Raw genomic sequence first — 16045 nt, 5'->3', positions numbered from 1 at the left:
TGAATACGACGAAAATAGTAAATAGTGTATTATGCATAGTGTTTAACAATAAAGAAGATTTAAAACCCCATATGAATTATTATTCATAAAATATTCTACATAAGTTATTATACAGGCGATTAAGCTGAAAAATATACCATCATCGTCCTCTAAACTCCACTTTTTCCCTTGTTTCATCTCTTCGATTTCCTTTTTCAGTTCTCCTATGTTTTCCATAGCCTTTTTACGTTGCTCTTCGCGCCATTTTTCTACTCTTTCTTTTCGCTTTCTCATTTCTTCTTCCAGCTTATTCTGGTCAAAGTTCTTGGGGGAATAAAACAAAGAAAGAGATGGGGGAAAATAAAAAGCAAAACGACTATTAATAATCTTGCTCCAAGGGACATTCCAGTAAGTTCTTCAAAGTATAAAAAAGGAGAAAATACGGCATATATACAAACTCCTCAAGGTACACTTAGATTACTCATCTTTATAAATACACCCACAAATATATTATCAAAATAAAATCACAAAAGCATCTTCAAATAAGAAAGCCAAAAGACAGATTTTAAACACCATGAATTAATCTCATTTTACTTGCAAGCATTATGCAAATATAAATTTGATTTTTCCTAACAACAGAAACTAAAGCAATCAGCAAGCAAAGTTCCCCAGTTATTCTCAATTTTAAATTCTCTAAACTCCTCCAAAATTTCCTCTATGAAAAGCAATTTTTGCCGGGCATGGTGGCTCACAAGTGTAATCCCAGCACTTTGGAAGGCCGAGGTGGATGGATCACTTGAGGTCAGGAGTTGAAGCAGCCTGGCCAAGATGGTGAAACCCCATCTCTACTAAAAATACAAAAATTAGCTGGACATGGTGGCGAGTGCTTGTAATCCCAGCTACTGGGGAGGCTGAGGCAGGGAATTGCTTGAACCCAGGAGGCGGAGGTTGCAGGAAAAAAAAAAAAAAAAAAGAAAGAAAAGCAATTTTTTTCTATTACAAGTTAGTAAGTAAATGATATCAACATGACAAAGAAGTTTCGTTGCCAGGCACATGGTATATGTGCTACTTGGGAGGCACATGGTATATGTCCTACCAGGGAGGTGGAGATTGCAGTGAGCAGAGATTGCGCCACCCAACTCCAGAGTGAGACTCCGTCTCAAAATAAATAAGTAAATAAATAAATGAAAAGAAAATGAGCAAAAGATGAATACGCCATTCAAATAAAAGTGAAAATGGTCAATAAACTTGAGAAAATGGTGGGCGTGGTGGCTCTCACCTATAATCCCAGCAATTTGGGAGGCCAAGGAAGGCAGATCACCTGAGGTTGGGAGTTCAAGACCAGCCTGACCAACATGGAGAAACCTCGTCTCTAATAAAAATACAAAATTAGCCGAGCATGGTGGCGTATGCCTATAATCCCAGCTACTCGGAAGGCTGAGGCAAGGAGAATCACTAGAACCCGGGAGGTGGTGGTTCCAGTAGCACCAATGCACTCCAGTCTGAGTGACAAGAGTGAAACTGTCTCAAAAAAAAAAAATTAAAAAAAAAAAAACTTGAGAAAATAAATTTTTGTTACATTATAAATACATATTATATTTGTAGCATTTAAATATTCACTCATTTAAGATATGCAGCTCAACACAACAAGTATCAATCACTTCCTAGATTGGAAAAATTAAACTCTGAAATTCCCACAGGGGCAAGGGTGTGCAGAAACAAATGTATTCATGTTTAAATACTTTTTTTTTTTTTTTTTGAGACAGAGTCTCACTGTCACCAAGGCTGGAGTACAGTGGCACAATCTCGGCTCACTGAAATCTCCGTCTCCCAGGTTCAAGCGATCCTCCTACCTCAGTCTCCCAAGTAACTGGGATTACAGGCACACAGCACTATGCTTGACTAATTTTGTATTTTTAGTAGCGACAGGGTCTCACTGTGTTGGCCAGGCTGGTCTCTAACTCCTGATCTCAAGTGATCTGCCTGCCTCAGCCTCCCAAATTCCTGGGACTACAGGAGTGAGCAAAGCACCTAGCCTCATGTCTAAATTCTTAAATCTAAATCTTTTTTTTTTTTTTGAGATAGAGTCTCACTCTGTCACCAGGCTGGAGTGCAGCGGCACGATTTCAGCTTACTGCAATTTCTACCTCCAGGGTTCAAGCCATTCTCCTGACTCAGCCTCCCAAGTAGCTGGGATTACAGGCGTGCATCACCATACCCAGCGAATTTTTCTAATTTTAGTAGAAACAGCGTTTCACCATGTTGGCCAGGATGGTCTTGATCTCTTGACCTCATCGTCTGCCTGCCTCAGCCTCCCAAAGTGCTGGGATTATAGGCGTGAGCAACCATGCCAGGCCTAAATTTTGTTTTTTGAGACAGAGTTTCGCTCTTGCCCAGGCTAGAGTGCAATGGTATGATTTTGGCTCACTGCAACCTCTGCCTCCCAGGCACGCGCCACCACACCTGGCTAATTTTTGTATTTTTAGTAGCAATGGGGTTTCACCATGTTAGTCAGGCTGGTCTTGAACTTCTAATCTCAGGTGATCTACCAGCCTTGGCCTCTCAAAGTAGCGAGATTACAGGCATAAGCCACCATGCCCAGTGTTAAGTCTAAATTTATACAACTTTTTTGGAAGGCAGTTGATAATGTTTATACGGTAAGACTGTACTTTGTAAGTAAAAACAGATAATGTGTATAAATGTGCAATTTCTTCCAAAAAATTTTCCTGCAGGGGTAAATATTAATTAATCTTCCTTTTTATCTTACATACCTGGTTATTTTAAAATAAAGCTTACAGCATTAAAAAGAAAAAAATTTGTCATTATAGAAACAAGTTTGATGGCCAGGCACCGTGGCTCATGCCTGTAATCTCAACTTTAGGAGGTCAAGGCTGGCAGATTACGAGGTTAGGAGTTTGAGACCAGCCTGGCCAACATGGTGAAACTCCATCTCTACTAAAAATACAAAAATTAGCTGGGCATGGTTGCATATGCCTGCAGTCCCAGCTACTTGGGAGGCTGAGGCAGGAGAATTGCTTGATATCAGGAGGCAGAGGTTGCAGTGAGCTGAGATCATGCCACTGCACTTCAGCCTGTGCGACAGAGTGAGACTCTATCTCGGGGGCCGGCAGGGGGAATAAAAAAAAAAGGAACAAGTATGATATACAATTATTTTTAAGTTAGTAAACATACGCCAGCATCTTTTTCTTTTTCATCCTCCTTGTCATCTTTGTCTTTTTTCTTCTCTTTAGAACTTTCCCCACCATCGGTTTTCTCTTTGGACCTAGATCTACCAAAAAAAAAAAAGAGACAAGAGAAATGTCATTCATTTGTGCTTAGAAACATTCATTTTGAAATACCTTTTTTTTTTTTGAGACAGTGTCTCACTCTGTCGCCCACATGGAGTGCGTGCTCACAGTTCACTGCAACTTCCACCTCCCAGGTTCAAAGGATTTTCCTGCCAGAGCCTCCTGAGTAGCTGAGATTACAGGTGCCCACCACCACAACTAGTTAATTTTTGTATTTTCAGTGGAGACAGGGTTTTACCATGTTGGCGAGGCTGGTCACCAACTCCTAACCTCAGGTGATCTGCCGGCCTCAGCCTCCCAATGTTCTAGAATTATAGGTGTGAGATACCTCACCCAGCCTTAAAATACTTGTATAGGTTGGGTAGGGTGGCTCACATCCATATTCCCAGCACTTTGGGAGACCAAGGCAGAAGGATCAACTAAAGCCAGGAGTTAAAGAGATTAGTCAGGACAACATAGCAAGATCCTAACTCTACAAAAAATTTAAGAATCAGCTGGATGTGGTGGTACGCGCCTACAGTCCTAGCTACTGAGAAGGCTGAAACAAGACGATCACTTGAGCCCAGGAGCTTAAGGCTGCAGTGAGCTATGATCCCATCACTGCACTCCAGCTTAGGCGAGAAAGTGAGACCCTGTCTCTTTTTCAAAAAAAAAAACTTGGGTCAGGCATGGTGGCTCATGACTGTAATATCAGCATTTCGGGAGGCCAAGGCAGGAAAATCACTTGAGCACAGGAGTTTGAGACCACCCAGGATAATATACTGAGACCTCATTTCTATTAAAACAAAAATACCTAAATACAATTATTAGACTTGTATTCCACTATTTAGTTAAGAAATAAACTTCTAAGAGTCAACTGCATTTTCATACTCCATTGATAAAACATCTTGAAAATATCATGAAAAAAATTAATCCCATGACACTAATGGGAAGCATTACTAAATATTTGGAAATTCAACCAAAGTAAATTAAACATACTATACACAAACAATGAAATTTAGGTAGGATAGTTAAAATGTGATAAATGGAGAAATAGACCAAGATCTTAATATTCTGTAAGATAATTTATATATGTAATAATATTTAAAATCCCAATGGACATGCATTTCTAATGGTCTCATGTTCTAATTTCTTTTTCCCTTGGACGGAGTCTTGCTCTGTCCCCCAGGCTGTAGTGCAGTGGTAGGATCTCAGCTCACTGCATCCTTGGCCTCCCAGGATCAAGCGATTCTCCTGCCTCAGCCTCCTGAGTAGTTGAGACTATAGGCACACACCACCACTCCTGGCTAATTTTTGTATTTTTAGTAGAGACAGGGTATCACCATGTTAGTCAGGCTGGTCTCAAACTCCTGACCTCATAATCTGCCCACTTTGGAATTACAGGCGTGAGCCACCACTACTAAAAATACAAAACTTAGCCAAGCTTGGTGGCAGATGCCTGTAATCCTAGCTACTCAGGAGGCTGAGTCAGGAGAAGGAGAATCGCTTGAACCCGGGAGGCGGAGGTTATAATAAGCCAAGATCCCACCGCTGCACTCCACTCTGGGGGACAGAGCGAGACTCTGTCTCAAGGAAAAAAAAAAATCGTTAGAACATGAGACCATCAGAAATGCATACACAATGGGATTTTAAATATTATTACATATATAAATTATCTGGCAGAATATTAAGATCTTGGTCTATTTCTCCATTTATCACATTTTAACTATTGTACCTAAATTTCATTGTTTGTGTACAGTATGTTCAATTTGCACTCCAGCCTGGGAGACAAGAGTGAGACTTAGTCTTAAAAAAAAAAAAAAGACTCCAGTCATCATGTAAAGATAAAAAGAAACATAAATCTAAACTACTTTTTTCCAGATGCCAATACAGGTGTAAAACTATAAAGAAATGAAGGAAATTACTAGCACAAAAGTCAACAGCGGTTTCACCTAGGAGGTAGAAAGTTAGTTTGCAGAAGAGGAATGGAGGACTTATGGGATACTAATGTTTTCCTTCTTGACTTTGACAGTGAGCATATGATGTTTACTTTATAATTACTTAATAAACTACATGTTTATATTTTGCTCACGTTTTCTGAATTTATATTTTGTTTGTTTTTAACTGAAATAGAACATCCAGAATGGGCAGAGTAGCTCACACCTATAATTCTAGGACTTTTGGAGGCCTAGGTGAGAAGATCGCCTGAGCCTCCAACTTTGAGGTTAGTGAGCTATGTTCCTGCCACTTCACTCCAGCTTAGGCAACAGAGTGAGAATCTGTCTGAAAAGAAAACAACAGCGTTTCTACAAAGATGTTTATAAAATATATTTCTGATCAATAGTATCTATTAAATAAGAATACAATGTATTAAATGTTAAAACTGACAGAATCTAGTATTTTCCAGATCAACTATAAACTTTATAACCTATTAAAACACTGCCAATAGTTCATGGTAGAAGCCAAATGCAGTTAATTCTCTATGAATACAAATTTAAAGGAAAAAAAAAAAAGAAAGAAAGGCATAGAGAAGGGAAGCAGTCCCCAAGCTGCATCATAGATAATCTGCATGACAGATGCAGCCCAATGATAACATTACCTGTTCTCAGTTTTCTTGCTTTTATTGCCAGGACTGGAGGATCGGGATCGCCGGCCCCGGCTTCTACTCCTTGAGCGTCTTCTGTCTCTACTTCGAGATCTTCTTCGCTCTCGGCTTCTCTCTCTCTCTCTACTTCTGGAACGCCTAAAAGGGGGACACTTTTCATTTATTCTATGACCAAATGGAGCTACTATTTCAGATTAGGATTCTGTCTCATATTGAAAGAATCTTAATTATTATCATTATTAAAGGCAGAGGTCTCAATTAACTATTAAATCAGCTAAACAGAAAATAAATAAAGCCAATTCTTACAAGCATTCAATGAAAAAATGAGAATACTAATTTCTTTTTTTTTTTTTTTTTTTGAGACAAAGTCTCACTCCTGTTGCCCAGGCTAGAGTAGAGTGGCATGATCGAGGCTCACTGCAAACTCTACCTTCTGGGTTCAAGCGATTTGCCTCAGCCTCCCCAGTAGCTGGGATTACAGATGTGCACCACCATGCCCAGCTAATTTTTCTATTTTTAGTAGAGACGGGGTTTTGCCATGTTGGCCAGGCTGGTCTCGAACTCCTGACCTCAAGTGATCTGCCTGCCTTGGCCTTCCAAAGTGCTGGGATTACAGGTGTGAGCCACTACGCCAGGCCAGAGAATACCAATTTTGTAAAGATGTTTGTGGGCTGAGTATAGTCCACTCAGTGAATATTTTCCCCAAGTCCTATGTAACACTAATGTACTCCAATTTGTGAAAATTCTTTCTGCGACCCATTCACAACACAACCTTGTCTTCCTTTCCTATTTTAAAGAGAAACTGGGCAAGGTATGGAATCTCATATCTGCAGTCCCAGCCCTTTGGGAGTCCACTAGCAACAGAGTTAAGACTCCCATCTTGGCTGGTCATGGTGGCTCACGCCTGTAATCCCAGCACTTTGGGAATCCGAGGCCAGTGGATCACCTGAGGTCAGGAGTTCGAGACCAGCCTGCTCACCATGGCAAAACCCTGTCTCTACTAAAAACACAAAAAATTAGTCAGGCATGGTGGTGGGCGCCTGTAATCCCAGCTACTTGAGAAGCTGAGGCAGGAGAATTGCTTGAATTGGGGAGAGAGAGGCTGCAGTGAGCCGAGATCACATCATTGCACTCCAGCCTGGGCAACAAGAACAAAACTTCATCTCAAAAAAAAAAAAAAGACTCCCATCTCTATGAAAAGCTTTTCTTAATTGGGTGTGGTGTGCATGGAAGATTATTTTCCTTTTTTCTGTTTTGAGATAGAGTCCTCATCTGTCACCCAGGCTGGAGCACAGTAGCGCCATCTTGGCTCACTGAAATTCTGTCTCCCAGGTCAAGCAAGTCTTTTGCCTCAGCCTCGTGAGCAGCTAGGAATACAGGCATGCACTAACATGCCAGCTTTTTTTTTTTTTTTTTTGAGATAGACTTTCACTCGTTGCCCAGGCTGGAGTGTAATGGCACAATCTCAGCTCACTGCAACCTCCGCCTCCTGGGTTCAAGCAATTCTCCTGCCTCAGCCTCCTGAGTAACTAGGATTACAAGCATGCACCACCACACCCAGCTAATTCTGTTTTTATTTTTAAAACATATGGGGATTCTCCATGTTGGTCAGGCTGGTCTCAAATTCCCGACCTCAAGTGATCCACCCACCTCAGCCTCCCAAAGTGCTGGGATTACAGGCATGAGCCACTATGTCTGGCCAATTTTTATATTTTTAGTAGAGACGTGATTTCGCCATGTTGGCCAGGCTGGTCTCAAACTCCTGACCTCAAATGATCTGCTTGCCTCGGCCTCCCAACGTGCTGGATTAAGGCATCAGCCACTACGTCTGGCTGACTATTTTCATTTAAAGACTATTTTTCGGCCAGGTGCAGTGGCTCACTCCTGTAATCCCACACTTTGGGAGGCCGAGGCAGGTGGATCATTTCAGGTCAGGAGTTTGAGACCAGCCTGGCCAACATTTGAAATCCCATCTCTACTTGAAAACAAAAAACAAAAACAATTAGCCAAGTGTGGTGGCGCATGCCTGTAGTCCCCGTTACTCAGGAGGCTGAGGCAAAAGAACTGCTTTAATCCAGGAGACAGGCTCAAAGAGACAAGATTGCGCCACCACTGCATTCCAGCCTGGGTAACGGAGTAAGCCTCTCTCAGAAAAAAAAAATAAAAATAAAAACAAAATAAAGACTGTTTTTCACCTGGAGAAAAGGTTATGGCTGCTTGGCTAGTGCCAAGGAAGTAATCAAGTAAACAAAAAATAAGCCAGGCACGGTGACTCACGCCTGTAATCCTAGCACTCTGGGAAGCCGAGGTGGGCAGATCACAAGGTCAGGAGTTGGAGAACAGCCTGACCAACATGGTGAAACCCCATCTCTACTAAAAATACAAAAATTAGCCAGGTGTGGTAGCACACACCTGTAATCCCAGCTACTCAGGAGGCTGAGGCAGGAGAATCACTTGAACCCGGGAGGCAGATGTTGCGGTGAGCCAAGATTGCGCCACTGCACTCCAGCCTGGGCAACAGAGCAAGACTCTGTCTCAAAAAAAAAAGAAAGAAATAAAGAAGCCTGGGCACAGTGGCTCACGCCTGTAAGCCCAACACTTTGTGAGGCTGAGGCGGGTGGATCACTTGAGGTCAGGAGTTCAAGATCAGCCTGGCCAACATGGTGAAACCTCGTCACTATTAAAAATACAAAAATTATCCAGGTGTCGTGGTGCATGGTTATAATCCCAGCTACTCAAGAAGCTGAGACATGAGAATCACTTGAACCCGGGAGGCAGAGGTTGCAGTGAGCTGATAACACACCACTGCACTCCAGTGTGGGTGACAGAGTGAGAATCTGTCTGAAAAAAAAATTAAAATTAGAAGAAAAAAAGATTAAGATGCTCTTTAGTTTAAATCTATGACAGCTCACTAAAACAGTTTAAAGGGCTTGGAGAAGGTCTGCTCTGTTTCCTTCTTCCATCTGCTTTAGGGGCTGCTCTAAACACACTGTTCAGCAAAAGGAAGAAAAGGGAAGGGAGAGAGAAAGAGAGAGGAAAGGGAGGAGAGAGGGAAGGACAAAGGGAGGGAGGGAAGGATGAAGGGAGGGAGGAAAGGAGGGAGAGAGGGAGGAAATTTTACAAATTTCAACAAGGGAGGCAAAAAAGAAAAGGAAAGGAAAATTAACACCTTGGTCAGCTTTCCTGGAACAGAACTGGAATAGAACCCCCTTGAATATAACTTATTACTTTACTTTTTACTTCATTCTGTACCTCCCTCAGAGGGCTTCAAGGACTATCTTTGGGTTACAGGAAATACAGTCTAAAGTTTCCAAACTAAAAATACTGTTTTATGGTCGGACGTGGCGGCTCACGCATATAATCCCAACACTTTGGGAGGCCAAGGTGGGAGGATCACATGAGGCCAGGAGTTCGAGAGCAGCCTGGCCAACATGGCAAAACCCCATCTCTTCTAAAAACATAAAAATTAGCCAAGTGGGATGGTGCACATCTGTAATCCCAGCTACTTGGGAGGCTTAGGCACAAGAATTGCTTGAACTTAGTAGGCGGAGGTTGCAGTGAGCTCGTACCACTGCAGTCCAGTCTGGGCAACAGAGTAAGACTCTGTTTCAAAAAAGAAAAAAATAATAAAATAGGCTAGGCGCAATGGCTCATGCCTGTAATCCCAGCGCTTTGGGAGGCCGAGGTGGGCAGATCACAAGGTCAAGAGATCAAGACCATCCTGGCCAACATGGTGAAACCCTCTCTACTAAAAAATACAAAAATTAGCTGGGCGTAGTGGCATGCGCCTATAGTCCCAGCTACTAGGGAGGCTGAGGCAGGAGAATTGCTTGAACCCAGGAGGCGGCAATTGCAGTGAGCCAAGATGGTGCCACTGTACTCCAGCCTGGTGCCTGGAGACAGAGCAAGACTCTGTCTCCAAAAAAAAAAAAAAAACAACCACACTTTTGGAGAAGCCTGCTATAGCTGAGAAGGCCCAATTTATCACTGGTCCTTTGGAGATTAATTAATGTCTTACCTCAGACGCTTCCTGTCCCTTGACCGTGATCTTCTTTTATCCCTGCTACGAGACCTCTCTCTCCTCCTATCTCTATCTCTACTTCTAGACCGTCTGTCATCTCCACGTTTACTTCTTTTGTCTGAGGGTGAGCGACTCCTAGACCGACTTCCAGAGCGTCCCCGTGATGCTGATCGTTTTCGATAGTGGCTACAACAATAAGTCCAAGATTAAGTTCAGCAAACACAGTTAGCTTCTATTATATTTTATTACATTTTTTCCAAAAATAATTTCAGCAGACAAATTTCACACTCAAAGGATTTTTTATAAACTTTTCTAAAATTAAGAGGGAAAAAAATGAATCCTTCTGCTTCAGCACACACACATGTAGAGGTGGAATATCTGTCTTGAAAGAGAGGCAAGGACAGTGAACAAAACAGACCAAGCTCCTGCCTTTGAGCTCCAGGCAGCTTACATTCTGGTAAAGGAAAAGACAACAGACAAGTGAAGAAACAAATACTGTATATAGTTTGTTTATAGACAATACAAATACGACATTTTGTTACAGAGGCTTGAAGGAAATAAAAGAGCCATGTAGACATACAGGGAACTTTCCACACAAAAGGCACAAGTGTGAAGTCCCTAAAGAGGAAGCTTGACTGGTGCATTCAAGGCACAGCACGGATTCCAGTTGCGGTTAGCGATGAAAGAGCAACAGAGGCAAGGCGCGGTGGCTCACGCCTGTAATCCCAGCACTTTGGGAGGCCGAGGTGGGTGGATCACGAGGTCAAGAGATCGAGACCATCCTGGTCAACATGGTGAAACCCCGTCTCTACTAAAAATACAAATTAGCTGAGCACGGTGGCGCATGCCTGTAATCCCAGCTACTTGGGAGGCTGAGGCAGGAGAATTGCCTGAACCCAGGAGGCGGAGGTTGCGGTGAGCCGAGATCGTGCCATTGCACTCCAGCCTGGGTAACAAGAGGGAAATTCTGTCTCAAAAAAAAAAAAAAGAAAGAAAGAGCAACAGAGAGTGTGCCATAAGATGAGGTCAGAAGAACAGCAGGACAGCCAAATGCAAAGGGCCTTACTGGCCATTATATAAGGACCCTGTCTTTTACACTAAGATGAAAATCTACTGGAAGACTTTAAGCAGAAGAGTGACATAACTTCACTAATGTTTTTATTTTTATTTTTAGAAACAGGCCAGCCACGTGTGGTGGCTCACGCCTGTAATCCCAGCACTTTGGGAGGCTGAGGCATGTCGTTCACCTGAGGTCAGGAGTTCAAGACGAGCTTGGCCAGCATGGTGAAACCAAAAATACAAAAAATTAGCTGGGCATGGTGGCACGCACCTGTAATCCCAGCTACTCAAGAGGCTGGGGCAGGCGAATTGCTTGAATTGGGGAGGCAGAGGTTGCAGTGAGCTGAGATCGCGCCACTGCACTCCAGTCTGGGTAACAGAGTGAAATTCTGTCTCAAAAACAAGAAAAAGGAAAAAGAAACAGGACTTACTCTGTTACCCAGGCTGGAGTGCAGTGGTGTGATCACAGCTCACTGCAACTTAAACTATCCAGAGCTCAAGTAATCCTTCCCCTTCAGCCTCCCAAGAAGCTGGAACTACAGGCATACGTCACCACATTCAGCTAATTATTTTCATTTGTTTGTTTATTTTTTTATTTTTTTGAGACGGAGTCTCACTCTGTTGCCCAGGCTGGAGTATAGTGGTACAATCTCGGCTCACTGCAACCTCTGCCTCCCAGTCAAGCAATTCTCCTGCCTCAGCCTTCCAAGTAGCTGGGATTACAGGCCTGAGCTACCACGCCCCACTAATTTTGTTTTTTAGCTTTTGTTTGTTTTTGTTTTTTGTTTTTTTGAGACAGAGTCTCTTTCTCTCTTATTGCCCAGGCTGGAGGGCAACCATGCTATCTCTGCTCACTGCAACCTCCACCTCCTGGTTCAAGCAATTCTCCTGCCTCACTTCCTGAATAGCTGGGATTACAGGCACCCGCCAACACGCCCTGCTAATTTTTTTTTGTATTTTTAGTAGAGACAGGGTTTTACCATGTTGGCCAGGCTAGTCTGTCACTCCTGACCTCAGGTGATCTGCCCACCTTGGCCTCCCAAAGTGCTGGGATTACAGGCATGAACCACTGTGCGCAGCCTAATTTTGTATTTTTAGTAGAGACAGGGTTTCACCATGTTGGTCAGGCTGGTTTCAAACTCCTGACCTTAGGTTATCTCCCACGTCAGCCTCCCAAGGCATTGGGATTACAGGCATGAGCCACTGTGCCCAGACTTTTTATTATTTTTTAAATGTCTTTCTTGAGACAAGGTCTTGCTCTGTCGCCCAGTCTGGAATAGAGTGGCTCGATCACCACTCACTGTAGCCTCAACCTATTGGGCCCCAGCGATCCTTCCACCTCAGCCTCCAGAGCAGCTGAGACCAAAGGCACACACCACCATGCCACCTATTTTTTTTTTTTTTTTTGTACAGACAGTGTCTCGCTACGTTGCTCAGGATTATCTCACTCTCCCAGGTTCAAGCAATCCTCCCACCTCAGTCTCCCAAGTAGCTGGGACCAAAAGCGTGTGCCACCATGCCCACCTATTTTTCTTTTTTTTTTTTTTTGTAGAGATAGAGTCTTGCTATGTTGCTCAGGATGGTCTTGAACTCCTGGGCTCAAGCAGTCCTCCCACTTCAGCCTCCCAAAATGCTGGGGTTACAGGTGTGAGCCACTGCACCTGGCCTAACGTTTTTAAAGTATTATTCTGGCTGCTGAGAGAAGAACAAACCAAACAAAGCAGGGCAAGGACAAAAGGAAAAAGAATAGGTAGGATTAGCAAAGACCAGCACTACAGCAATCAATCATCCAGGCAAGAGATAGTGGTGGCATAGATCAAAATGGCAGGTGGAGGCTGGGCGGAGTGGCTCACGCCTGTAATCCCAGCACTTTGGGAGGCCGAGCTGGGCAATCACAAGGTTAGGAGTTCAAGACCAGCCTAACCAACATGGTGAAACCCCGTCTCTACTAAAAATACAAAAAATTAGCCAGGTGTGGTGGCGCATGCCTGTAATCCCAGCTACTCAGGAGGCTGAGGCAGGAGAATCGCTTGAACCCGGAAAGCGGAGTTTGCGGTGAGCCAAGATTAGGCAACGGCACTCCAGCCTGGCAACAGAGAAAGACTCTGTCTCAAAAAAAAAAAAAAAAAAAAAAAAAAAGGCAGGTGGAAAGACGCTGAGAAGGGTCAAAATCTGGATATCTTGAAGCTAGCATTGATGGGATTTAATAATGAATTAAATGTCAAATGTGACAGCAAGAGAGAAATCACTTGAAGATATCTGACCAAGTAAGAAGAATGAAGTTGCCATCTACTAAGATGGGAAGATTGAGGGAGGAACAGATCTGGGGAGGTGGATCAGAATATTAGGTATCCAAGTGGAGATATATAGTGTATAGTTGAAACATTAGTCTGGAGTTCAAGGAAGAGGTTTCTCTAGAAATATAAACTGAAGAGTCATTAGTGTACAAAGGCTATTTAAAGCTATAAACCTAAATAAGATCGCTAGGAGATGAGTGCACCTAATTATCTTTCAAGCACCTCAAGTTCAACTTGTAGAAACCCAAACTTGTTACTTTTCCCGCCCCAAACCATTAATCATACCAACTTCCGGTCACTAGGTTCAAAACATTAGTTATCATCAATATTTTTCTCTTGCCTCATTTGATACAATAAATGAAATATGAAATAGCTGGGCACAGTGGCTCATGCCTGTAACCGCAGCACTTTGGGAAGCCAAGGTGAGCAGATAGCTTGAGCTCAGGAGTTCAAGACCAGTCTGGACAACATGGTGAAACTCTATCTCTACAAAAAATACAAAAATTAGCAGAGTGTGGTGGCACATGCTTGTAGTTCCAGCTACTCGGCAAGATGAAGTAAGAGGATCTCTTGAACTCAGGAAGCTCAGGTGGCACTGAGCCAAGACTGCTTCAATGCACTCCAGCCTGGGCGACAGAGCAAGACCCTGTCTCTGTCTCAAAAACAAAAACAAAAAACCCACCAAGTAATACCAATTTCACCTCTGTAAACCCCTTTACATTGTATTACCTCCACAGAGTTCCAACGGTCACTATTCTATATCAGACATTTCTATCTACAACATTGTTAAAGACTTATAGTCTTCCTGTTTCTATTCCTTTTTCCATTAAATCTTACTCATTGCTGCTAAGGAGAATTCTGATTCTATTACACACTTTTTACTCAAAATCTTCAAAGGTTCACAAACAAATTCTTATTTTCAAAATCTACAATCCACCCATTTTCTGGGACCAAGTCCTATTTAGGACCTACATCCTACTACTTATCAAAAAAGATAAAAACCCTTCATGAAACCTACCCTTGTAGAAAAACTGGGCTTTTTAGCTATTTCTCTAACACCTTGCACGTTCCCACCTCTGAGCCTTTCATGATCCCCTGAACAAACCTAGAGCACAGGCCATACACAGCAGAGAGGTAAAGGAAAAGGCTGAAGGGCTAGGAATGGACCTTCTTGTAAAGGGCCTTGAAGACTGTCACAGTTTAAATTTCATCTTGGAAGCAGGAGGAACCAATGGAGAGTAAGTCAGGGGCATGACATGATCTTATCTCTACTTCAGAAGTGTCACTGGCTGTAGTGTGAGGGATCTAACAATTAGGAGAGCAACAGAGGAAGATAATCAATTAAGAGAAGAATCAATTTAAAACAGATGTAGTAGTTTGGACAGTAAAGAATTAGGGCCTCAATTAAGTCAGGGACAGCCAGAATGGGGAAAAGATGTAGAATCTAACAGGCTGTGGGTAGTGAGAGAGAAGAATGACTCAAATAAGTACAAATAAGTATCACTTCCAAATTTCTGGTCTGGACAGCCTTCAGATTTAAAACACCGTCCCAGGAATCTTCGGGAAAGAAATATTCTTTATCTTCATCCAGGTGATGATTACACGGTTTATATATGTGATAAATTTCATCAAGCTTTACCTTTACGTTTTGTCCATTTTCCTGGTTAATTATACCTCAACAAAGAACTGCTAGCATTAAAAACAAAAGCCTTCACTGTTCCTAGACATAAAATACATTTCAGTCATTGCTAAATACATAGCAAATGGTCATTTTTAAGATAAAAAAAACTCAAGGTTCCGAACAATCTATCAACAATCTAAAGTTGTGATGAGATCTCATAGTTCTAATAAGAGCTCACAGTCCACAACTTCAAAAGGACAGAAAAGGAGGTAACAAAGAAATACGAAACCTCTTTGTGAAGTAAATGCCCACGCAACAAGTATTCATCGTAGCCCAGTAAAAAAAGCTTAGTCGTCTACAGTGCTGTCGGTGCGGTAAAAATGTCTGCCTTCACGCTCCTTTCAAGTAACTTGGGAAAAGACCACACGCGCACAAAGAACCAAAATACAGAATGATGGGAGTAGAGGCAATGCTGGAAACGCGAAGCAATAAGCAATCCAATTGGGATCACTTCTGACTGAAGTAATCAGGGTAGGCTCCGCTGAAGTGGCGGGATGCGGTGCCCAATCACTAACGTCCTGGAGATTGTTCCCGCTCCAGGGGCTCGAACCCGCTGACGGTAGCGCAGGGAAGCCGTCACTGGCCCAAGCACAGCCATTCCCTCACCCGAGGTCCCCCAAGTCCCTCCAGTGCCCGCCGGGCAGCGCTGACTGCACGTGGGGCCGCGCCAGGCCTGGCCCGGCGGCCACCTCAATTCCCACCTCTTCTCACGACCCCAAAAAGCCGCTCGCCTGCTAGCCCGCTCGGCGCTCTGCCTCACCGTGACTCCCGACCCATGCTGCCGACCGCGGGAAAGCCGGTGCCCCTGAGGACCACGCGCAGGCGAACCGGACAAACAAGGGGGTTGTGCTGCCCTCAGCGCCGAGCAAAGACCAGCGCTAAGTAGCAGCAGCTACAACGGCGGCGGCTATCCCAGCGCGGCCAACGAAAACAGGACGTACTGGCGCCGGCAGCCGAAGGAAGAGAAAAGCCGACCGGAAGCTGCCGCTCTTCCACAGCGCCGCCTCTCGACTGGAGGGCGCATAGCGCCGGCCTCATCCAAAGGTGATGCCTTCGCCGGGTCTCCCCGACCCCCGAGCGACGCCCGGCTAATTAGTGGGATGGAGTGCAGTGCCT

At 43.6% G+C, this 16045-nt stretch overlaps 1 protein-coding gene across 2 annotated transcripts in view; it reads right to left on the bottom strand.

Moving 5' to 3' along the window:
* The window catches only part of DDX46 (DEAD-box helicase 46), a 78411-nt gene extending 62586 nt beyond the window's left edge, over positions 1–15825 (bottom strand). For both annotated transcript variants that reach the window (XM_012438670.2, XM_012438741.2), the window contains exons 1-5: positions 15690–15825; positions 9890–10078; positions 5866–6009; positions 3172–3268; positions 138–303 (exon numbers count right to left, since the gene is read on the bottom strand). In XM_012438670.2, coding sequence (XP_012294093.1) covers positions 138–303; positions 3172–3268; positions 5866–6009; positions 9890–10078; positions 15690–15706 — 613 coding nt within the window. In that variant the 5' untranslated portion in view covers positions 15707–15825. The remainder of the gene's footprint in view (positions 1–137; positions 304–3171; positions 3269–5865; positions 6010–9889; positions 10079–15689) is intronic.
* Positions 15826–16045: the final 220 nt, after the last annotated feature.

Source organism: Aotus nancymaae, unplaced genomic scaffold, assembly GCF_030222135.1.
Source record: "Aotus nancymaae isolate 86718 unplaced genomic scaffold, 86718_ANA_hifiasm-v0.15.2.pri h1tg000064l_1, whole genome shotgun sequence".
NCBI classification, from domain to species: domain Eukaryota; kingdom Metazoa; phylum Chordata; class Mammalia; order Primates; family Aotidae; genus Aotus; species Aotus nancymaae.
The sequence above is the reverse complement of the archived record's forward strand: the minus strand, read 5'-3'. Positions and strand labels throughout refer to the sequence as shown.